General features: G+C 37.6%; 1 protein-coding gene across 4 annotated transcripts in view; it reads right to left on the reverse strand.

The window, feature by feature from the left end:
* Positions 1 to 25,533, reverse strand: part of adamtsl2 (ADAMTS-like 2) — a 137,131-nt gene that overhangs the window by 15,572 nt on the left and 96,026 nt on the right. For all 4 annotated transcript variants that reach the window (XM_039762755.1, XM_039762753.1, XM_039762754.1 and 1 more), the window contains 3 exons: positions 17,592 to 17,695; positions 12,129 to 12,255; positions 3,755 to 3,968 (listed from right to left, as the gene is read on the reverse strand). In XM_039762755.1, the coding sequence (XP_039618689.1) occupies positions 3,755 to 3,968; positions 12,129 to 12,255; positions 17,592 to 17,695 (445 nt within the window). The remainder of the gene's footprint in view (positions 1 to 3,754; positions 3,969 to 12,128; positions 12,256 to 17,591; positions 17,696 to 25,533) is intronic.

The following is a 25,533-nucleotide window of genomic DNA, read 5'->3' on the forward strand; positions in this document are numbered from 1 at the left end:
TTTCCTTTTTCTTCTCGATTCATTTTACCCTCGCACCCCCTTGGTTTGAGAAGAAGTATGAAAAAATATGAGGTTAACACAGAAAAACAGATCACCAATTCAAGCTTTATGAATAATCGATTCGCCCTCAATAATTGTTTTGGTAAAGCCATACTCAGTGTAATCCTCCTTCCATTTTATAATTTTCCGCCACTAGCCATGATTAAATGAATGGTAAAAAAGTAAGAGCGAAGTGAGGGTGACTTATTTAGGCAGGCATATATATGACAGCAACACTCATGACAATGTCAATCATGTTACGTTATTATTAAAATGTTTCCTTTTCTTTTTCATTACTTCTTTAACACACTACTTCTCCGCGTATGAGTATTTTGCTATATATATATATATATATATATATATATATATATATATATATATATATATATATATATATATATATATATATATATATATATATGTATGACCTCCAAAGAGCGCTGAGACTTTTGATCACGTGAATGAGTCTGCAAAAAATGGGGTCTCCAGCCCAGCGAAAGTCGAGCAGCCGGCATGCGCGCATAGCTGTGCCGGCCTTTGAGACGCTGACTGTGCTTCTGCCTTAAGTCAAAGTGAGCACTTTTAATTTTTTTCATCCTCCCCCTGAGCTATAGCCCAGACAAGTGCAAACACGGGACCCCTTTTCTACACTGCGGCAAACTAATATTAAGGCGATTCACACTTTCTTTTGCACGTATACGATTATGAGGTCGTCAGCTTGGATTATGAAGACACGCACAGGAGTGGAGGACTGACAGTGCCATCACAGCCGATTAATGGCAGGGACGTCTCACCAGTCTACGCAAGACCCACCGCGACTGTCCCCAAAAGGTGCTCATATCGTCAGCGAACACACCTCTCTATACTATATAAAAGAAAAAGGCAAGTTTGGTTTCAGTTAGTGCAGGGAAGCCGCCTACCAAATTTCGAGAAGATGGGGCCATAAATAAGAAAGTTCAACATGGCGGACGTTGTTGACCATTATGACCATTACGCATAGAATTTCGAAATGAAACCTGCTTAATTTTTGTAAGTAAGCTGTAAGGAATGAGCCTGCCAAATTTCACCCTTCTACCTATACGGGAAGTTGGAGAATTTGTGATGTTGGAAAATTCAATATGGCGGCTGACAGTGGCGTCATACCACCGAAATAAGTACGTACATTGGTTTCGGTTAGCTCAGGGAAGCCACCTACCAAATTTCGTGAAGATGGGGCCGTAAATAAGAAAGTTCAACTTGGCGGACGTTGTTGACCGTTATGAGCGTTACGCGTAGAATTTCGAAATGAAACCTGCTTAATTGTTGTAAGTAAGCTGTAAGGAATGGGCTTGCCAAATTTCAGCCTTCTACCTACACGGGAAGTTGGAGAATTAGTGACGTTGGTAAGTTCAATATGGCGGCCGACAGTGGTGTCATACCAACAAAATAAGTATGGACATCGGTTTCCGTTAAAAGTTCAATATGGCGGCCGACAGTGGCATCATACCACCGAAATAAGTACCAAATTTCAGCCTTCTACCTACACAGGAAGTTGGAGAATTAGTGACATTGGAAAGTTCAATATGGCGGCTGACAGTGGCGTCATACCACTGAAATAAGTATGTACATTGGTTTCGGTTAGCGCAGAGAAGCTGCCTACCAAATTTCGTGAAGATGGGGCCATAAATAAGAAAGTTCAATATGGTGGACGTTGTTGATCGTTATGACCGTTACGCGTAGAATTTCGAAATGAAACCTGCTTAACTTTTGTAAGTAAGCTGTAAGGAATGGGTCTGCCAAATTTCAGCCTTCTACCTACACAGGAAGTTGGAGAATTAGTGACGTTTGGAAAATTCAATATGGCGGCTGACAGTGGCGTCATACCACCGAAATAAGTACGTACATCGGTTTTGGTTAGCGCAGGGAAGCCACCTACCAAATTTCGTGAAGATGGGGTCAGCCTTCTACCTACACGGGAAGTTTGAAAATTGGTGACGTTGGAAAGTTCAGTATGGCGGCCGACAGTGGCGTCATACCATCGAAATAAGTAAGTACATCGGTTTCGGTTAGCGCAGGGAAGCCGCCTACCAAATTTCGTGAAGATGGGGCCATAAATAAGAAAGTTCAACATGGCAGACGTTGTCGACCGTTATGACCGTTACGTGTAGAATTTCGAAATGAAACCTGCTTAACTTTTGTAAGTAAGCTGTAAGGAATAAGTCTGCCAAATTTCAGCTTTCTACCTACATGGGAAGTTGGAGAATTAGTGATGAGTCAGTGAGTCAGTCAGTCAGTGAGGGCTTTGCCTTTTATTATTATAGATCAGTGATTGTTGTCCCCATAAGTGCAGAGGGGACGGATGAGGGAGAGATACCACAGCCCCAGGATGGAAAGCACCTGTTCACATTCAGTTACATCCAGCTCTTTACTATTTAAACGTTTAGGAGGGAAAGGAGAGGGAGGAGAGAGGAAGGAGAAAGACGGGAGATTTCATTTAACAACAACAATGAATCATCATTTCCTGCTATTTTTCACATCGCGCTTTGTATCAAGTTTGTTTCTCATTTCTCCAGATTCACGTCAGCTCAATCATCACCAGAAACACCGAGGTTTGACTTCATTATCCATCATACACCGAGGAAACACGGTGAGATTGTTCCATTTTTCCAGGAGATTCAAACGCATTCATCCTTTGTTGATCAGTCATCCGTATTCAGGACAGTAATATACCCGGACTCAAGTTCATGATCATTGTCATTTAAGTATTCACTCATTATTGTTATTTGTGTTTTGTGTTTGTTATACGTTACGGGGCAAAAGAAAGAGTTTGTTATTGTATATATGGTGTTTTCACGTTGCTGCTTTGGTGGAGGGATATACATATCTATATATATATATTTTCTACGTGTGGAATTTGAATTTTTTTGTTGTTGTGTTTCATTTAATATATTTATACACCTAATTTACATATCTGCTTTTGTGTGCTTGTTTAAATTGTCGATTGAGGGGAAAATATTATTTGTTAGAGGTACTGTACAGCTTGGTATTTGTAGGTTCACCTCAGTAATTCATCCAGGCCACAGGTCTTGGTAGTGTAGCTGCCAGCTGGGTAAGGGGTCGTTACACATTCACATTAACTTACTTGTTTTTCCTATATATTAACCTAACAATTCCAAAATATCATCAATCTGAGATTTGGATGCCCCCCAGGTACTCAAAGTGGTGGTCATGCTTATGTACAGTAAATCATCTCATACGGTAAATACAGTCAATACACACAGCTTAAAATGAAAGGGACTTACATGAGTCTGTCTTATAATTATTTAAGGACTCGACTTCCCTTAATTATATATCTATCTTATGTAAATGTGCAGTACATATTTTTTGTATAATGTACTATTCATTCATTATTTTTCTTACCTGCTTTTTGTTTTTTTTACTTCTACTTTTGACATCTTGTGAAGGATGTTGAGCTAAATGCTTTGGATGAAAATTTGCTATAGGAAAAAAATGTTGAAACACATCCCAACAGCTTTGGTAAAAAGTTAGGAATCAGCTCTGGGCTGGACATCAGTTACTCATAGAACAGTCATATTTACTCAAACTTTACCAAATAAATACAAAAAGTCAGTTATATTAAGTGTGAGGTTTCCTTGTGCAACACTAATCCTCTTTACTTATATACTGCAGGTACCATATTCAAGGACTTGCACAGCACTTCTTTAACCAGTCCTACCTCCTCCCATTCTGCCACTTCCCACTGGGGGCCACAGGCAGGGTTTTTACAAGGGCGTCTCTCTGAAGGTCGTTCAAGTTCAGCCAGTTCACACAAGTCGCTGTAGACTGAGCTGTCCAATCCTGGAGACAGCATCTTCCAGCAGCGCACCATCCGAAATTGTATACCTTCTCCACAGGTTCGAGAGCACTCGTTCCAGCTACTTGTTTCCCACCTACAATGAGGCAGAATGTCAGGATTTTCTACCCTGAATCTTGAGTTTCCAGTTCCTACATCAAATAAAATACAATAAAAATTATTTGCACCAAGTGTGTTAAATATAAGTCAGATTTAGGATTGCAGATCTGAAACATATTTATGTATTAATCAGCATTTTATATGGGCTGTATATATTTTTTATTTCCACTGATGTAGGCCAAGTTATTTACTTTTTTATGACAAAGATGGCAAACGTATTATATATAAATGCCAGCTGTCAAATTCTAGATGTTTTTATTTCTGTAATATTAGGAGTTGGATATGTCTCAATATTGGCAGTCCTTACAACATCCTTTGCATTTTTACCTTCACATTAATTGAATCCAGGACTATGTAGATTCACAGTACTCTTTGCTCCTTACTTCTGGGAGCTGGGTGACTTTCTGAGAGTCAGCTGTAGAATTTAGATTTCAGTGTTTTAAACACCATTCAATGGTAGACACCATTCAAGTCTACCTATCTTAAAAAGTTATACTGTATTAGAAAAATTGAATGATCATTAAAACTTACATATACTCTTACAATGCAGGTATTTCAACTCTCTTACAAAAGAACGGTGCGAAAAAGACCAAATTATACAAATGACAATATTTCATTTTATTAAATAAGAAAACACAAAGAAGTGATAATTAGAATATCAAGTCAGTTGACTTTACTGTTTGCCTACAACCAAGTCCCACCATGTCTCATACTCTCCTACCAACCTTCTGTATCTTTGTCTCTGTATTCTGGCCTCTATTCCTCCCAAAAGTCAATTCAAGGCTTTGATTCACCTCCCATCATCTCCATGAGGCATTTTTATGGTAAATCAAGTTCTGCCTAGCAAAGCTGTGAAATTCCATATTTGGCCATTGGCAGCCCTACTACTGTAACAAAGATCAAGCAAATTAAAAGGTATGGACTATGCAATTCCAGTTCTCACAAATTTACACTGGGCTTACATTTAGGCTGAGAACTGATGTCAAAATCCTCTTTCTTACATGTAGAGCGTTAAATAGTGTAGAATCTGTTTAATTATCATGACTTGCAAACCACAACAATGCAAAAAATCTCAAGATGGCAGCCTACCTAATATTCCAAAAATTAATAAAATGACAGTGAGAGGTTGAGCTTTTAGCTACAGGGCCATAGTGTTGTGGAACGATGTGCCTGCCTATATTAGAGAATGCCTCTTCAGTCTCGGTGTTTAAATCCAGGCTGAAGATGAACTACTTTAGACTAGAATACCCTGACTAGAGCTGCTCATTAACTGTGCATTTTGAATCACTGTGTACTAGTCATGTATACAAACATATAAGTACTGCAATAATTATGAACTTAACCTCCTCTGTTCTATTTCTCTTCTTGGTAACCTGCTATGACACTTAGTGCCACTGCTCCCCTTCCAATCTGTTTTCCTACCCATGGAAAAGACATCTGAGACACTGGAGACCTCGGAATCAAAGGATGGAAAGATTCTGTTGTTAGAATGGACCGCCCAGCACAGACTCTACGGTAGAAGGCTCAGGAAGAGGTGGACAGCCAGCTGGCCATGGTCTCCATGACTCTGACCGTGTGTGAATTTGTTTTCAACTTCCTTTATTATGACTGATTGTGGAACACCCAGAAATGTATTTTCAGCAGAGATGCTGCTGACTGGAGTTTTTGTTTTCCTTTCCTCAATTGTCAACTGACCATAGTTCAAATATTAATTAATGAACAAATATTGTTGGAGACTATTTAGATTAAGCAGTTTCAAGCTAGTTTGTTTTCCTGTTTGTTTAAACTAATATGTGTCTTTGTGTATATTGGACACATCATTTGCCCTTTACCTTAATTTTCTGCTTTCACCATTAACTATTAATAATGCCACTGATTAGTATTTACAGAGTTGTCTGAAGGAGTGGGGTAGGGGTGGTGGGGGTAGGGTTTGGGGTCACATGCTGGACTAACCCCATCCACAATCCTTCTTCACACAGACATATACATGTATATGTGTTTAAATATTTTAATAAACCAACTCACAAAACTCTTATCTTTACTCATAGTGAAATCTAAAATAATTGCAAAGTAGACACTTTACTCAAGGGTGATCTCAAGAACAAGGATGTTATTGAGACCCCTGTACTCATTGCATTAATAATACACAGTGCAGCTCAGTATAGCTATTATATCACCTCAATGCTACTCCCTGACATCACCACTCTACATAAGAAGCCTTCAATATCAATACTTCCTGGATCCCAGCCACCAATTCATACTGAGTCTGTTGAGGTTTTGTTAAATAGTGCTGCCCCAAAATATCTCTCAGATTTTTATCAATGACACAATGCACATGACCTATGTGTCACACGACAGGCAACAGGGCTAAACACCATGATGACACTTTACTTGATTGTATTGTTTCTTGTAGAACTACTTTTCACAAAGAACCATTTCATTTTTGGAAGGGTTCTTGGCATATGAAATGCGTTCAGAGGGTTCCCAATATGTGGACAAAGCAGAAATCTTTAATGTATAGGAGGATACCTTACAGGATACTAACAGCTTAAAAAACCAGAACATAGCCTGCTTTATTGTATGCAGTGGGAAACAGAAACCCAGTGAGTAGCATTGCCAAATGCCCTAAAGGGGAAAAATAAAGTTCTCTCTGTTTCACAAATCTGTTTTCATCTGTTTATGGCTAATTATGGAACCTGTTTCAGATCTAAATAAATACGAGTTTATGGACCATTCATTTAGATGTTTCTTTTGAAAGCCAAAAATGGTACCCCTATTGCATTACATTGAAGAACCATTTTGATACCTTTATTTTAAAGAGTGTACATTATCTCTATAATGAACCTGTCTCTTTTTTCTTCCATTGAAAATGTAGTCCCTATAAGTATTCTTCTCTGGTGCAAAAAAAAAAAAAACTACTGACCCAGTCTTTTCCAGCAAAGCCTCGGAACAAGGTTGGCCTTAATTTTACTACAGTTGACACCAGGTTACAACTCCCTCTGGTGGCTTCTGCTGTCCATACACCTATAAAACCTCTTTTGCTCTTCAAGAGTTTGGTCTGTTAGACAACCCCTGGTCCACTGTGTTAACATGTTAACTCTATCTTGCCAACATTGCAGATGACCAGGACAGTAATGTCTTCCTGCCAATTCTACTTGAATCTACTTTTGAACTGACAATCTAGCCCCAGCTTTCTAGTTTATAGCTACGTGCTTTCACTTGCAGGCTGTGTGGCTTCTTACAAGAACATCTTGGCTGCACTTAAAGTTAAAGATTTGTGTCAAACATCCCAAACATCTCTTTATCCTTCCAGGGTACCTCTTTCTATCTCTATCTCTCTAATGATTACTCTCACTCTGTCCCAACTGGGGCCACTGCCTGTTTTCCTACCACTTTTCAGGAGCTCCTGTTTTGCCACATTGACATATCTTATTGCTGTGCATCTGCCAGTGTGGGTCTCTCTACCTCTTCTGAGTATTTCACCTTCACTGCCATATGTCTTGTACCAGCCTGGTTGCCTCTTTGCCCCTGGAAATCACTTCCCAGCCAGACACTTCTTCACACCCTATTATATTTTTACATTTGTACAGTACTCTGAGCCTGATGAGAATTACACTATCTACTATAAGAAAAAAATAACGAAATGAGTGAGTACAGGCACATGCATGAGTATGTCCAGTAATGGACTATTAGCCCACTTAGCACTTGAAAGGGCTCCAAATCCCTGCAAACTGATGCAGAATCCATAGCTGGCAGGATAGGCCGATTGATTTACATAACTCAAATTTCTGTCTTATTTTATAATGAACTAGCAGTCCCCTGTGGCTCCGCCCACGTAGTAGTGAAAAAGGACCGTGAGGAGGGACCTGCCCGGCTCTCTACTCCTGATGTTATGGTCCCCCTCCCCTCGGCCTGCAGCTTCTGTCTCAGATTAGCATGAATATATCGCTCCTGCAAGCAAACTATGATTCTTAGCACGATGATGTTCAAGCAAATTATAGAAAAAAACCTGATCTAAATCCGTTAAGTAGTTCTCTTGTAAAAAGTGGACAGACAGACATTGGATTTTATATATATAGAAGTTAATTATGACCAAGACTAATACTATTCAGTATTTTACGCAGATTCTGAGCCTACCTTTTCTCATTACAGCATTGCAGAAGCCATAGGTTACTCCAGTAACATTGTGAGCAAGCTGAAATCTAACACTGAAAGAGTCACCAACTTATCATATGGCAATCTGCACAAAACCTACACACCTACCCTAGACATTACAGAGCCAGTTGAGAGTAACCAGTTATCCCAATGTCAGGAAGATGTATGAGGAGACCTAAGTACCCTGAGAAAATCCAAGAGAATACAAGATAATTGTTAATACTCCACACTGGTTGGGATACAGGTCCCTGAGACAATGATGTAGTAGTGTTAGGTTTAGACCATGACTAAATCAGATATGACAAACACTGCGACGAAGTGCTGCACTGAACAGCACTGCTGCATAATATCTTCAGAGACCTGTGTTCAATTGCCAATCCATTTATTACTTACAGAGTGCACATTCCCCTCAGGTTTTCAAGGATTTCTCTGGATTCATTTGTGACTCTAAACTGACCAAGCATGAGAAAACGTGGACATGTCCTATATTTAATTGGCCCACTAAGTGTTGACCTCTGTCTTGTGGTCTAATTTGATTAGTAAATTCTAGCTCTCAGACAGCCTGAAACAGAAAATGTGGGTACAATGCTGCATTCCTAGACCACCACAGAAAGCAAAGAAAGTCTAAGGGCAGAAGCAAAACAAATTGTAAAAACTGACAATTAAAGCTGTCCAAAGATGGCTACTTCACCACTATGTGTATGTTCTATTGAATAAAGAAACAACAACAATGGCATCTAAATTGACACTGATTTGAAAGTGAGTAGCACAGTTAGCAAGGAGTGAAAGTTAAGGACTGTGCTTCTCTGATCTAAGTACTATGACAACAGGGAATGTAATCTGGGAAAACTGGGCATCTATTTAGAGATTGCGTCTCAGACTTTTTTTCTTTAAAGCTGTTTTCATTAATTCTCTCCATCTTCACATAGCCTTTTTCAGGTCACTATGGTTTCCAGTATTCAAAAGATGTAGTTTTTGGGTTTACTGGCCTTATATAAGTCAGGCTGGATGTGTGTGTGAATATGCCCTGAAATTACTGTGAGCATAAGAGGGTGGCAGGATGGCACTATCACATTACGAATTCGATTGCCTCAAATGACATTCGCTGTTCAGTATTTACACATTCTCTCCTCATCTTCAGGGAGTTTTCCTCCTACATTCTTAAAGATGTGCAGGTTGAGTGCTTTAGCCCAAATTGTACATTTATTTTTAGTTCAAGCACAGGTAGATAAAATGACTTGCTCAGAACCACACATGAGACAGAGTTGGGAACTGAACAAGCAGCCTCAGAGTTTAAACTCCAATGTCTTTGGCATTACATCATAGTGACCAAGATGTGCAAGCCCTTTTTCAAAAATTGTATCCTGCCTTCTGCCTTATCGAACTATCATGGGCTCTGGCCTCCAATGACCAAGTACTGGAATGAACGAGCTTGGATAAAGAATGGTTGAATAAATTAGTACTTAAAAATGATGAAAAATATTATTATCTTTGATAAATATGGACGATCATGTGTCACTATCAGATAAAAATGAAACAGGCTGTATGTTGAGCTCAACAGTTGGGTTTTGTTCTGGTTTTGGTTTGTGTATTAATTACCTAAAAAGCACACATCTAGTAAATGTAGTGCAGAACAATGTAAACATTTTGTGCTTTGTTTTATAAGGATAAGGCAAATAGGAATGGAAATCCTGCTTAACTGTATTTAAAGCACTAAATTCACTTGCATCACTAACATATCCTTATATAATCTATTTGTATTACTTTCTACCCTGCACATGTAGCTCTTTACCAGAATTACATATATGAACCTGTTGGCTACAGGGATAATGCCATATGTGTCAGCTATAAACAGGGACCATTACTGTTAAAAAAATGTAATGCTTGTGTTTTTTAATGGATGTTAATCCCACATGCTACCACTAGAGGTCATGTTATCATTCCAAAAAATGAAAAAGATGGGAAAATTATTTTCAAAAGTGATAACAGTGCAGAGCCCAGTCATGCACACCCTAACACTGACACTAATAAAGGACTTGTTCAGAATCACTATTAAACTTATTGCACATTCCTCATCTCCGTATTGAATAGATCCAGCTTGAAAATGTATATATCTGTGCATTAATGGGGCAAATGTTAGCTTGTAGATTCTATTACAAATTATTGTTTGCCAGGAAATTTGTTAGCATTCATTCATTCATTCAGTTATTCATTTTATTAATCTGTATATTCTAAAAAAAGATCACAGGGAACACAACTAATACATTACCTTAACTATTTAATCCACCTACATATCATTTTGTTTTTCCAAATGTATATCATAGACACAAGGTGAAAACAAGGCCTAATTTGGACCCAGTCCATCAAATGACAGAATTCTACAACATCTAAACGGTCTTGGCCCGTTTAAAATTAACCCAACATTTTCAGTCTTTTTTTGTGCAGTAGGAAGCTTGAAAGATCTGGGGACAGACCTGAGAAGAACAGGAAGGTCTCCAAGGCTGTAATGCAGTTGTGTCAACAACTGTGCTTATTCAGTACACATTTCTCAACATTTATGGTGCCACACTGGATGTTTATTAAAAATGCATAATAAATGCACGTTTCCACATTCCTTCCCTCTGTTTGAGTGGTCAGTATTCAGAACAGTGTTTTATTTGCAATAAGTTGTGTATTTAAAAAAAAAGTTAAATGAATAAACTCACTTAGTGCTGCTGTTGTTGAATCCTGGATTCAAGTTTCACCCTGGACACTACTGTGTCTGTATGATTTTTCCCACAACCCAAAATACTAGTATTTTTCACATAAGTACATGGACTGTAATTACACAATTTAAACTAAGAAGTGACCATATGGTGAAGATGATCCTTGTGTTTTTGAATTACCATAGTGGTTGTTGGTCCTAAACACTTTGAAAAACAGTGGAACAGACAGTAACTATTGATATTTGAACTGTATATTGGCATTGGGTAAATAAGAATGGATGTGTGCAAAATTGTGTGCTCCACTGAACCAGAATTAAATACCAAGAGATCTTACACAAGGTCTGACTCCTCATAATGCAGTGTTGGGAAAAGTGCATTCAGAAAAAGAATGAATTGAGAAATGCACAGTTGTCAATATTTTTGTAAAGTCCATGCAGAGCCGGCATGTTAAATTATGTCGTCTAATGAGAGGTGCATCACCATATATATCCTTATTAGGCATGAGAGGAAACACTTAATTCACATACATTACTATACAACTTTAATAAAACAGTGTATTCCCTGAACATCAGCCAAAAAATACATATATACAGTAAACAGTATATATTGAAAGTAAACCTGATGACAAGAATCTAAGAGTTATAATGGACTCATCACTGTCCATTCAGACAGCATGAAGGAGCAATTAAGAAGACTAATATGATGACATATAGCCTGATGTGTGGAGGTCAGGCCTAGGGACGTTATGATTGAGCTGATTAAGTAACTAGTGAGCTCTCATCTTTTATGCTGCCCATAAAAAAATGTAGCAGTGCTATAGACGGTATAGAAAACAGCATTAGATTTATTCCATAACTGAAATATACATACATATAAGCTATCAGGAAAGACTAAAGAACTTCAAAATGTATTTATTTATCAGAGATTCAGAGGTGACACGATGGAATTGTTTAAAAATTAAGTGATTAGGATTAGCAGACCTTTTGGGCTAAGTGGTCTGTACTTGTCAAAATTGTTCTAATGTTCTTCTGTCCTATTGCATTCTTAGTCACTTTACCTTATTCACTTGCTTAAAAACTTCTGCTATGATATTCTTATAATTCACAGTGAAATACTTGAATATTGCTAAGCCTACAGTTTTGTACCTATATCTTTTGCAACATTAGAATTTTAAATATCCAAATAAACTTAAATATTTTGCTGTGTTCAGCTTAAAGGCCTTGACTGTTACTTGGGATTCTTAAAGCCCACTTTTGTTTTCTTTTGCCATTTTTTACCTAGGCTGGCATTCTCTCCCAATGCAGAAGTCATGCACAGGCTCTGGTCGTGTCGACGCATCGCAATAGGAGTCTTCAACTTCAATTCCATCGTAGCGGACACACATAACATAAGACGCAGTTACTCCTGTTATTGATATAAAAGAAGGGGTACAAAATGACGTGATTAAATAGAGCCAAACACGTTGCCTTAACCACAGTATAATTTTTTTAAAACCTGAACATCTTTTTCTTTAGTAATTCAAATCCGTATTAACCTACTGTAAAAAGTTTTTATAAAAACAGTTTTTTTTGTATTTAAAATGTTCAATTTGCCATAATGCTGGTAGGCCCTAAGGAAGAATATCAGGAAACACATTAATCTTGGTAGACATAAAAAGGTGATTTGAAGATCAAAATTAAAAGCACAGCAGTGGTGATTTCAGTGAGTTAACAAATGTAAAGTAGCAAATATCCCAAACATTACAGTGGATGGATTGAAGGTCTCCAAGTGAAGCTGTTTTGAAACTTTGCCTCATCTTTAAAAAAAAAGAAAGGTCCAAAATATACTTCCAAGATGTGATCATATAATGAGCAGCATTATTAAATAAAAGACAGAAACAATGAGTTCAAGATGAAAATTATAGGACAGTCATCACAAGTCAGCCTGGTTTTGGCTCATGGTTCTATATTCTTGTAGAAATGCATATTAGAATTGGGTTCAACTGGTCTCAGGTGAAGGCAGTGCCATCAGCAGGGAACAGGTGGCACGATGTGTCACTTGGGATGAAGCTACAGCACATAAGAGTCACAACAGAGAAGTGCTACAAGAAAAATAATAGGGAGTCAGGGTATGAAGATAGGAAGGAAAATGATACATGAGCTATGTTGCTCACCCACATGTCAAAATGCAAAAACAAAAGTATTGCTTGTCCACAGATTAAAGTCAGATGTTATGTTGTGCTTCTGTTTGGCTGTGAAAAAAGAACAGCTAAATAAGTTCAATATGTAAGTTGTGATCTCCAGGGAGCAGATGGGTTCTGTTTTCACCAAAAAGAAACTGTACTCTCTATGAGAATGATATGTTTTCTGCGTGATCTGCCCACAATTCATTTAAGTGTCTGCAGATGCCAGTGTCTGGCAGTCAAGTTTAGCTATTAAACTGCCAGGAGAAGGAGACTTTCATATATTTTACAACACATGTTTTCTCCAAAACGTCAGTGCTAAGCAATTCCTGTAATATTTTATTTGTGTGGGTTAATTTAGTTTTAATTTGTTATAAATGTGATAAAACTGTTTTTTGTTGCTTTATTCTAATTTTATTTCACAAGGAAAAGAAAAGGATACTTTTTTTTTAGTTTGACTTGTCTTCAGAAATTACTCAGATCCTTTCAATTTTTACACATTTTGGTATGGTGCAGTCCTATACTAAAATCACTTACATTCACTGTATCAATCATCAATCAATACTCAAGAATGACAACACAAAAATGGGATTTTAGGAAATGTTTGAAAATTTATTAAAAATAAATAACTGAAACATAACATTGACACAAGTGTTCAGACCCTTTGTTATGACACTTGAAACTTGGCTCAGGTATGTCCCATTCGTGATCATCAATGATATATTTATACACATTGTATGGAGTCCACCTGATTTAATTGTTTGCACAAGATTATGAAAGACATACACCTTACTTATAGAAGGTCCCACAGTTGACAGTGTATGTAAGAGCAAAAACTAAGCATGATATTGAAGGAATATTGCCTGAAGAGTTTAGAAACAGAATTGTGTTGTGGCACAGATCTGAGACAGGCTACAGAAACATTTCTGTAGTATTGAAGGCAGTCCAGTTTCCAAACCTCCACGTTACACAGCTTCAGGTAATTCAGCATTTTATTAGTTTTCTGTATTACCGTAAAAATTTTCATTACATGTAATCATGCAAATAGAAAACATAAAGACAGCAGTAAGTATCATTCCTGAAGAGACCATAAACAACTATTTTAAGACTAAAACAGTCATACCTGTATATACTCATCAAATTAGTATATGTCACTTACAATTAAGATGTTAAATTTATGCATCTCACAATATGTGGGTATTACCCACATAAAAACCGCAATATAAGACCATCACCATCTCCTGTCAATCATAGAGAATCCACTGCATCCACTGAACAGGATCATCTCCAGACAGAGGAGCAGCTTCAGCAACAGACTGCTGTCACTGTCCTCCTCCACTGACAGACTGAGGAGATCATTCCTCCCCCACACTATGCGACTCTTCAATTCCACCCGGGGGGTAAACGTTAACATTATACAAAATTATTGTCTGTTATACCTGCATTTTTATCACTCTTTAATTTAATATTTTTCTTTATGTATGCTGCTGCTGGAGTATGTGAATTTCCCCTTGGGATTAATAAAGTATCTATCTATCTATCTATCTATCTATCTATTATATAGTGCCTATCTATCTATCTATCTATCTATCTATCTATCTATCTATCTATCTATCTATCTATCTATCTATCTATCTATCTATCTATCAGATGATCATTTCATTCATCCACTTAGACCAGGGGTGGGCAATGTCAGTCCTGAAGAGCTGCAGTGACAGCAGGTTTTTCCAACCCAGTTTCTTAATGAGAAGTCAAGTCATTTTAGTGGTCTCATTTGCAAAGGTTCCCCACCCTTAATTTCTTATTTCAATCTTAAACAGCTGCATTCACTGTTTTAATGACTCCTTATTAGCAATAAGATGTAAATGACAAAGTAGTCAGCAGTTCACCATTGAGCTTGTTTCGATTTACATCTCTGTGTGTTCATCATGCACTGCTGGATTTAATAAAACAATTAGTGGAAAATGTGAAAGACTGAAAATGATCAGTTTTAGGCTTCAAATCATTTTGATAATATCCTTGGAAAGGAAAACATCTACAATATAAGAACCTTACACTGCAGACTAACAACGATTGGTTTATAATTAATTAATTAGGTTGGAATGAAAACCTGTAGCCACTGCGGTTCTCCTGGACTGACATTGCCCACCCCTGACTTAGACTATTAAAGGCCACTATCTACACATACTCCAGTCTGAGAATAACCTCCTACTTCTTCATGTAATTATCAATTTCATATTCCCTTGAGACATTTTGCAGTTTATTGTAAAAACCCTGCAACCCAAACCTTAATCTTTTCTTGATTTATAAAAACTGTGCTTATTTTAGGTCTTAAAGTTGGAAATCCTAACAAAGATAGGCTGCTCTCATTGTAGGAACATAAGGTATCCGAAAATAAAATAAAACAAAATAAAAAAGACCTACATTTAATTCTTTGCAGTAATGGAGAAAGGGCAGCCACACAAATGACAGTCTTATCTGATTGTAATTAGTAATGTTTCTTTTCTTTTCCTTCTTTTTCTGATTGTTAACCAAAACTATAGTGCATCTGGGGCATCAGTGCATTATACTGGTAAGGGCATAGCAACCCAAGAGTAGCGGGAGACACCTCAGCAGCACACTGGAACAGTGTGAGGCTTTTTACAGTGGCTGGAGTGACAATCCTGTCATCAACCCCCAAGTTTACCCTGCCAAGTGATTGTTCTTTTTTCAGTAATTCTTGTCATTAGATTTTCTTTGTGTTACAACATTCATCTAATTACAGCTTTGACTTATACAGGATATCCAATATTGGCTCCCTATATATTGAAATTGACTTTATATATAATTCACACCATATATTTCAGTTTTGACCATACAGTATTTCCAAACCTAACTTTATATATTAAGAGTTTCAAATTTGACTCTATAAAAGGAGATGTTCAAATGTATGCTTAAAATCATTTTGCTGGATTGTGTTCTCTCTTTTATGGCATGTACTTCAATATTTCAAGGAACAGATCAAAACATTTCATGTTCAGAAGATTCCAGAATGAACTTGGCAACACATAGAAATCTGCTCGATGTGTCCCACACTTGCTGTGAACAGAAAAGAAATGGGCCCTCATGGAGTTTGCCAGATAATGCCTCATGGATTTCAGGCAGGGACATTCAGTGAACTTCAAATCAATCATAACTAGCTACGAAGCCTGTTTTTCCAAAATGGACCCAAAAACCAAGCACCAAACCATGGTCTAAACTAGAAAAGGACAGACAGCCCCAGTGAAAGCACAGCATCTGAAATTGAACACCAATGTGATGTTTGCGATTTTATTCTCCATGGATTTAATTGTAGCAGCCATCCCATTTGATGAATGACGGTGACTTTCAAGGTATATTGAGAAATGCCTAAAAGAAGTTTTCAAAGATCTCCATTGAGTTCACCAACACACAGTGCCACCAAGACTGTATTCTTCATTGGCACCTCTTGAATAGGCTGACCAGATTTTCTAATTCCCAAACTATGACACCTGCAGGCTTACCAAATTGTCATTGTTCCAAGACAGGAAACATGAAATCACAGTCAGGTGCCCCTGCACAGAATATTGTGTTACTTGTAAGAATGAACGAAATCAATGTCAGGGAGAAGAGTCTCCTTAGCATTTTGGTTGCCTAAATACGAGACAAAACAGGACAAATGGAATTTTGTCAAATTCTAGGACACTAGGCACAAAGTGGTACGCAATGCTTAAAAACATTACTCTCCTGGAAAACTGAGAAGTCTGGTCAGCCATACCGGGACACATAGCTAAAATCGGGACTTTCCCAGTCAAACCAAGACATCTACTCACCCTACTCTGGAATCAATCTTATCAATACCCCACCTTACTCCCTGGATGTAGCCCCTTGTGACTTTTTCCAAAAATGAAGATGCCCATGAGGGAAAAAAAACATTCAAAGTTAAGAAGAAGTCATCAGTTCTGTCTAAAATGAGCTGGAAAAAGTTGAAGAAACATGATTTTGAGGACTGTTCCAAAAACTGGAACCACTGTTTGAATATATGCATTGAAATTAATGGCAATTATGTTGAGAAGTGTTGAAGAAACAAAATTTAAAGTGGAAGAAACCCAGCCTATTTATATTTCTTCACAGATTTTAAATGGACTTTTAGACCTCCCCTACTACAATGAAATTTGGCTTTATATTTTCATAATTCACTGCATATGCTTCAAGGTTGAAGTAATATATTCAATCTTGACTCCATAATGTACCTATCAGATCTATTATTAAATCAGAATTCAAACTAATTTATATCAAATTTCATTTAACATTTTCCAGAATTTACCGGGCCTCCATATTTATTTAAATATTCCTGGTGCACGTTTTATTCCCTGATGTAATTGTGCAGTGTCCTTGGTTACCTTAAGGACATTTTTAAGTAAAATACATTTGATATATTTAAGAAATTTATCAAATGATGAATCAATGTAATCACTTAACTATATAGTGGTTGTTTTCACACATGGTAACATATTTAACAGAACACCACAAAGAAAGAAATGTAACAACAACTTTAAGTAAAACTGTTTTAAGAATTTACCTATAGTACATGTTGAACTGCATGGCTCCTGTGAGGACAGCTTCCATCTGTACATGTCAGCCGGACTCAGTCCCAGACCTTTCCGAGGAATCTTCAGACGATTCCTGTCCTCATTTGACAAAAAAAAAAATTATAATGTACACTGGAAATGTTTGGAATCTTACACTGACATGACATTTGCTTTAATTATGTGCCTCAGCACTTTCTTAGTTCTTTCTCTTTGTTTGTAAAAGTCATTATTTTCTACACTAAGAGTATTGATTTATATTCTAACACAATCTTAGGATGTTTGTAGACTTTTTCCAGTATTAAATCAATTGAAATTTGGACATTCCCTAAAATAATAGTTATTACCTAAATAAACAGAACACTTCTACAAAGTTTTGTAACAAATTCTTTATTATTATTATTCTTTATTTATTTTTTTTTGTGAATGAATGCATGATCCATTTTTATTCTAATTACAAATCCTTTAAATCATAAATGATCTGTCTGTTCATTTTTAACTTGTTTTTCCCATAACAGATATTATGAGTGAGAGTCTCTCTGGGCAGCATAAGGAACCATGGCCTTTTTAATGGGGCTTCTTCCAGGTCTTCATCTGAATATTTGTCTTTCATTCCACACCATCCATTCATTTTCAAAGCAAGCTTTTCTTTACATGGCTGTCGAAGACCAAAGACTATCCTTAAGTGCAGTGAATGAGGTGATTCTGGATGAGATATTGTTCCCACAACAAGGTACAGTATATTTATGCACACAGCCACCTTCACACAAATATGGATAATTTTAAAAATACTGTACATGTCTTCGGAATATGGCAGGGAACCAGAGGAAAAAACATGGACTCCACACAGTGTGTCAACAGGCCTGGAACCAAGGAAATTCCTGTGTATTTAGTACCTATAAATGCATAAATAGTAATTATAAATAAAAAAGGCAAAACGGTGTTACACCGGGAACATAAATAATATAAGATGTATATGGGCATTAAATAAGAGCATGAAGTGATAGCATATATTGTTCAGGCTCTTTGTTACTAGCACGAATGGTGATATTTACAAGAATAATCATTTCTCTATTTTGAATGCATTTATGTCTCTGTGTATTAATAAAACTAATTATTTTTTTTAAATTGAAATCTAAAATTATTTCTTTCAGTAATTTCAATATAAAAGTTTTGATGTATACAGAATAAAAAAATATATATATAATATTTTTCATTTAACATGCTTTTCCAAATTCAGTTTATTTTTATACATTAATAAAGGGTGTTATCTTTCATGGGAGTGTAATGGAATTACATAAGACTCTAGTTTCATTTTATAATGAAACTAGCAAAATACCCACACTTCGCAGCGGAGAAGAAGTGTGTTAAAGAAGTTATGAAAAAGAAAAGGAAACATTTTAAAAATAACGTAACATTTGCTTTCTATTCGTTTGCATACACACAGTCCTTCATCAGCAATTATTTAATGTTAGCTCAGACCCGGCACTTAAAAGTTTCTGTCGCACTTTTGCTGAGTTTGTGCCAAACACTATTCTATCTCTGACCATCTCATTTTCGTTTGCATAAGCACAGTCCTTTACCAGCAATTTTAACTTAGTTACAAAGTGATCAAAAGTCTTGTTTATACCCCACGTCCTTTAATTAAACTTGGATCTCACGAATATCGTATTCGTCTTAGCCATGACAAACGCCAGCGGCAGCGTGTTTATGAACTTAATTTAAAGTTAAGCTTTACACCTTGCTTTCCTATTTTAACTCCGTTACAAAGTGATCCAAAGTCTCGTTTATACCTCGTGTCTTCTCATTAAACTTGTATCTCGCGAATATCGTATTCGTCGTAGGCATGACAAATGCCAGCGGCAGCGTGTCTTTAAACTTAATTTAAACTTACGGTTTACACCATGCTTTGTTTCCGCAGTAGCTGCACTTATGAATATGCTTGTATGCGTCACTCGCTTCATATTCTTTTGCTGCCTTCTCAATTGTGTAATGCGTTTTTTGTTCAGCGCTCTTTGGAGGGCTTCCTTGTTCTCTACGTACTGCATCCACAGTCAGTTCACGTGAGCCGCTCTCTTGTGTGATCTTGCGATGTCCACGGCTTTATTTAATGTTAGCTAAGACCCAGCACTTAAAATCTTCTCTCGCATTTTCACTGAGTTTGTGCCAAACACTAGTCCGTCTCATCTTCGTTTGCATAAGCACAGTCCTTCACCCGTGAATATTTACCTTATATGGGCAGGCACTCAATTACGTGGGAGGCATGTTGATGCGGGATGCAACTCCGCCTCACATGGCGACCGAGCTGCAGGCTATGGCCGTATATATGTACGTAAGTAGGTTCCAGTTATGACCGTTACGCATAGAATTTCAAAATGAAACCTGCCTAACTTTAGTAAGTAAGCTGTAAGGAATGAGCCTGCCAAATTTTAGCCTTCCACCTACACGGGAAGTTGGAGAAATAGTGATGAGTCAGTCAGTCAGTCAGTGAGGTCTTTGCCTTTTATTAGTATAGATGATATTCAACAATGACTAAATGGACAGTTACCAAGTCTGCTGTAGTTAAGTAAAATCTTGATAAATTAATGAAATGACAATATATAAAATAAGAGTAATCCATCCATCCATTTTCTGCCAGTCATCCGGGTCCAGGACACAGAGACAACAGTCTAAGCAAAGATGCTTAGATGTCATTTTTTCCTGTCATCACCTCCCACTTCTCCCAGGGGAATACAAAGGCATTCCCAGGCCAGCAGAAAGATATAATCTCCCCAACATGTCCTAGGTTTGCCCTGAGGCCTGAGATGATGCCCGCACCACCTCAGCTGGGTCCTTCTGATACAAAGGATCAGTAGCTCTACTTTGAACTTTGTCTGCGCTCCTCAATCTATCTCTAAGTCTGAGCCCATATACCCTGCGAAGGAAACTCGTTTTTGCCACTTGTATTCACAACCTAGTTCTTTCAGTCACTACCAACAGCTTGTGAACATAGGTGAGGGCAGGAACGTAGTTTGACCGGTAAGTCAAGAACTTTATCTTCTCAGCACATCTCTTTCTTCACCACAACTGACCAGTACAACATTCACATGACCGTGGATACTGTTCCAATGCACCTGATGATCTTCCACTCCCTTCTTACCTTTCTTGTGAACAGGATCTTGAGACACTTAAACTCTTCCTATTAGGTAAGAGGGAACTCCACTTTTACCAGATGAGAATCTTGACCTCGAGCTTGAAGGTGCTGAACCTCATCCTGGCTGCCTCACACTCAGCTGCAAACTACCCCTACACATGTCTAAGGTCACAGTCCATGACATAACACAGCTAAGGTCTTGATGGCTTCACTGGGCGTATAAACTATCATAGGAAACATGCAAAAGACATTAAAACCTACCGTCCCATCATACCACCTTCCATAACTATCTGTTGTAGTGGCTCCCCATTGTTCCCTCCACAAACGGCACCACACAGCATTTTGCCAGGGGTTCCATTTCTGTGTTCCTCCAGACCTTGGCTAATTTTGCCCTCCTCACTCCTTCATTTACTGAATTAAGTGGTCGACTGATTGTTCAGAGGAAAGATGCAGTTTAACCCTATCCTGGGATCAAGGTTGCTCTACAGAATTCTTGGTCCCTTCTAATACCTTAAGAGGAAATTCTGTTTATACCTGCATGCTTTAGAAGACCTTACAAGGATCAGTCATTATTTTCGCTGCCCTTGCTTTGTTTCAGACACAAAAATCTTGGTTGCAGTTACCCCAGATGACATCACTTTGCTTTCACCTGTCACACTGAAGGCATTGTACTGGCCTGCAGTCTGTCCTTTGGAATCTCTGTAACGTCTTTTTTCTTGGTGTATTTACTTCCTTTCACGCAGACGTGTCAAATTCTGTCCTGGTGCTTCCTGTCTTTTCAAAATAGAGTCACCAAACAAGTTATGAACGATTTCTTTTAAGACCATTTTTTACCCAGTGCCATTCTGATGCCATGTTTGGCCCTGGTAATAAATGACTCTATAGAGTTCATTATAGTCATTAAAATATTTTTTAACATTTGCTTTTACAAAGACACTGATCGCAGTTAAGGGTGCATGCACTAAAAATTACTGGTACTCTTTTTGTGAGGAAAGAAGCTTTCTGTGACTACACCCTGAAAATCCATGTAAAGAGCTGGAGGATATTGAATTTACATAGAAAGAGAATAGGTCATCATTTAAAAAGTTCAAATTAGTTGACCAAAACAGAAAACTTCTATTATGACAAAAATTCTAAATTCCATCAAACAGTTTAATAGTACAGTAATATGATAACTTAAAAGAGATGAATAACTCTGTACTATTCAGAGACAAAAGAAACCAAAAAAAAGCTGAGTACACATAATCTAAAGGTAGAAAACTCATTCTTTTGTATGGCTTTCATTTTTGAGAAGGGAAAAAACAAGGTGATCTATTAGCAGCTGTTAGCAGGCTCTTCTCTGCAAGTACAGTACATGAAATGTGAGCTTTTAGGTATAGGGAATGCAGAGCAATCCCTTCCAGGTGCACCCAAAATTGTTGATTTTAATGTTTATTTGAGTATATCTGAATATATTTTAAAAATTACATGTTTGTTTATTGCTTTATGGCTTACAGTATTTGATCAAATAAACCAGCCCATCATTGCAAAATACTTGGCAAATGGCATTCCAGGGTTTGTCCATCCACCCTTCAATGTGTTTTCTAAAATAAGCAAAATTGAGTATAAGTATTATTTTCATACAGTTGTATGGAATTTAATTTAAACCATATTAGGAGGTAGAACTTAATAGGGGTAAATTATATTGCTAAATTATATGTCTAATAAATTATATTTCATTGTGCCATAAGAATAAATAGCTGAAAATAAATAAAAATAATATACTGTTTATCCCGTTCATTAATGTAAAGAACATATTAAATATATTATTTTAAATAAATTCATATTATTTTGCTAGACCTGACAGGAATTGGGAGCAAAATAGCTTTCCTAAATAAGGTATAGTGGTAGGAGGATATGCTGTCTACAATTAGACCTCTTCATTTCACAATGTTCTCTAATTCCCTAATCTTCCACACATAAATCTAAAAATAGTGATAAAAAGACAAAACAATGCTGGGGAATACAGTGGTGTGAAAAACTATTTGCCCATTTCCTGATTTCTTATTCTTTTGCATGTTTGTCACACAAAATGTTTCTGATCATCAAACACATTTAACCATTAGTCAAATATAACACAAGTAAACACAAAATGCAGTTTTAAATGATGGTTTTATTATTTAGGGAGAAAAAATCCAAACCTACATGGCCCTGTGTGAAAAAGTAATTGCCCCCTGAACCTAATAACTGGTTGGGCCACCCTTAGCAGCAATAACTGCAATCAAGCGCTTATGATAACTTGCAATGAGTCTTTTACAGCGCTCTGGAGGAATTTTGGCCCACTCATCTTTGCAGAATTGTTGTAATTCAGCTTTATTTGAGGGTTTTCTAGCATGAACCGCCTTTTTAAGGTCATGCCATAGCATCTCAATTGGATTCAGGTCAGGACTTTGACTAGGCCACTCCAAAGTCTTCATTTTGTTTTTCTTCAGCCATTCAGAGGTGGATTTGCTGGTGTGTTTTGGGTCATTGTCCTGTTGCAGCACCCAAGATCGCTTCAGCTTGAGTTGACGAACAGATGGCGGACATTCTCCTTCAGGATTTTTTGGTAGACAGTAGAATTCATGGTTCCATCTATCACAGCAAGCCTTCCAGGTCCTGAAGCAGCAAAACAACCCCAGACCATCACACTACCACCACCATATTTTACTGTTGGTATGATGTTCTTTTTCTGAAATGCTGTGTTCCTTTTACGCCAGATGTAACGGGACATTTGCCTTCAAAAAAGTTCAACTTTTGTCTCATCAGTCCACAAGGTATTTTCTCAAAAGTCTTGGCAATCATTGAGATGTTTCTTAGCAAAATTGAGACGAGCCCTAATGTTCTTTTTGCTTAACAGTGGTTTGCGTCTTGGAAATCTGCCATGCAGGCCGTTTTTGCCCAGTCTCTTTCTTATGGTGGAGTCGTGAACACTGACCTTAATTGAGGCAAGTGAGGCCTGCAGTTCTTTAGACGTTGCCCTGGGGTCTTTTGTGACCTCTCGGATGAGTCGTCTCTGCGCTCTTGGGGTAATTTTGGTCGGCCAGCCACTCCTGGGAAGGTTCACCATTGTTCCATGTTTTTGCCATTTGTGGATAATGGCTCTCACTGTGGTTCGCTGGAGTCCCAAAGCTTTAGAAATGGCTTTATAACCTTTACCAGACTGATAGATCTCAATTACTTCTGTTCTCATTTGTTCCTGAATTTCTTTGGAACTTGGCATGATGTCTAGCTTTTGAGGTGCTTTTGGTCTACTTCTCTGTGTCAGGCAGCTCCTATTTAAGTGATTTCTTGATTGAAACAGGTGTGGCAGTAATCAGGCCTGGGGGTGGCTACGGAAATTGAACACAGGTGTGATACACCACAGTTAGGTTATTTTTTAACAAGGGGGCAATTACTTTTTCACACAGGGCCATGTAGGTTTGGATTTTTTTCTCCCTAAATAATAAAAACCATCATTTAAAAACTGCATTTTGTGTTTACTTGTGTTATATTTGACTAATGGTTAAATGTGTTTGATGATCAGAAACATTTTGTGTGACAAACATGCAAAAGAACAAGAAATCAGGAAGGGGGCAAATAGTTTTTCACACCACTGTATTACAGCTTAGCAAATGATCAGTTATCTACTTGAAACACACAATATGGTCCAGGCAGAACATAGACAAGTTTCTTGTGTGTTGCAAAATTCTTTCAGATCTCCAGCTATATCAAATCCAAACGCTTGATTAACTCCAGCAAGACAACACTTGGTTGTTAAACCATTGTGATAGACAATCAGGGAACAGTATGGAGTGTTAGCTTTTCATCTTTCTGTACAAATATATTTTAAATTGTAAAATTAAACAATTAGATGTGTTAAAATTTCCCTTTTCTTTGATTCTCTCTATAATCAGAACATTCTAGCATACAAAAGAATCTCATTTTTGACCTCAGCTTGAATGTGAGAGAATGCCTAAGGAGTAGAGAATAAGTGTACTGGTACCGATTTTTAAGAATAAGGGGGATGTGCAGGACTGTAGTAACTACAGAGGGATAAAACTGATGAGCCACAGCATGAAGTTATGGGAAAGAGTAATGGAAGCTAGGTTAAGAAGTGAGGTGATGATTAGTGAGCAGCAGTATGGTTTCATGCCAGCAAGGAGCTCTACAAATGCAATGTTTGCTCTAGGGTGTTGAAGGAGAAGTATAAAGAAGGACAGGCAGAGTTGCATTTTGTTTTTGTGGACTTAGAGAAAGCATAGAGATGAGGTATTGTATGAGGAACTCTGGACTGGCAGAAAAGTAAGTAAGAGTAGTACAGGATAAGTACAAGGGATGTGCGACAGTGATGAGGTCTGTGGTAGGAGTGATGGATGCATTCGAGGTAGAGGTGGATTACATCAGGGATCAGCTCTAAAACCCTTTCTTATTTGCAATGGTGATGGACAGTTTGAAAGATGAGATTAGACAGGAGTCCATGCGGGCTATGATGTTTGCAGATGACACTGTGATCTGTAGCGAGAGTAGGGAGCGGTTCGAGGAGACCCTGGAGAGGTGGAGATATGCTCTAGAGAGGAGAGGAATGAAGGTCAGTAGGAAAAAGACAGAATACATGTGTGTAAATGAGAGGAAGTTCAGTGGAATGGTGAGGATGCAGGGAGTAGAGTTGGTGAAGGTGGAAGAGTTTAAATATTTGGGATAAAACAGTACAGAGTAACGGGAAGTGTGGAAGAGAGGTGAAGACAGAGAGTGCAGGCAGGATGGAGTGGGTGGAGAAGAATGTCAGGAGTGACTTGTGATAG

Source organism: Polypterus senegalus, chromosome 9 (assembly GCF_016835505.1).
Source record: "Polypterus senegalus isolate Bchr_013 chromosome 9, ASM1683550v1, whole genome shotgun sequence".
NCBI lineage: Eukaryota > Metazoa > Chordata > Cladistia > Polypteriformes > Polypteridae > Polypterus > Polypterus senegalus.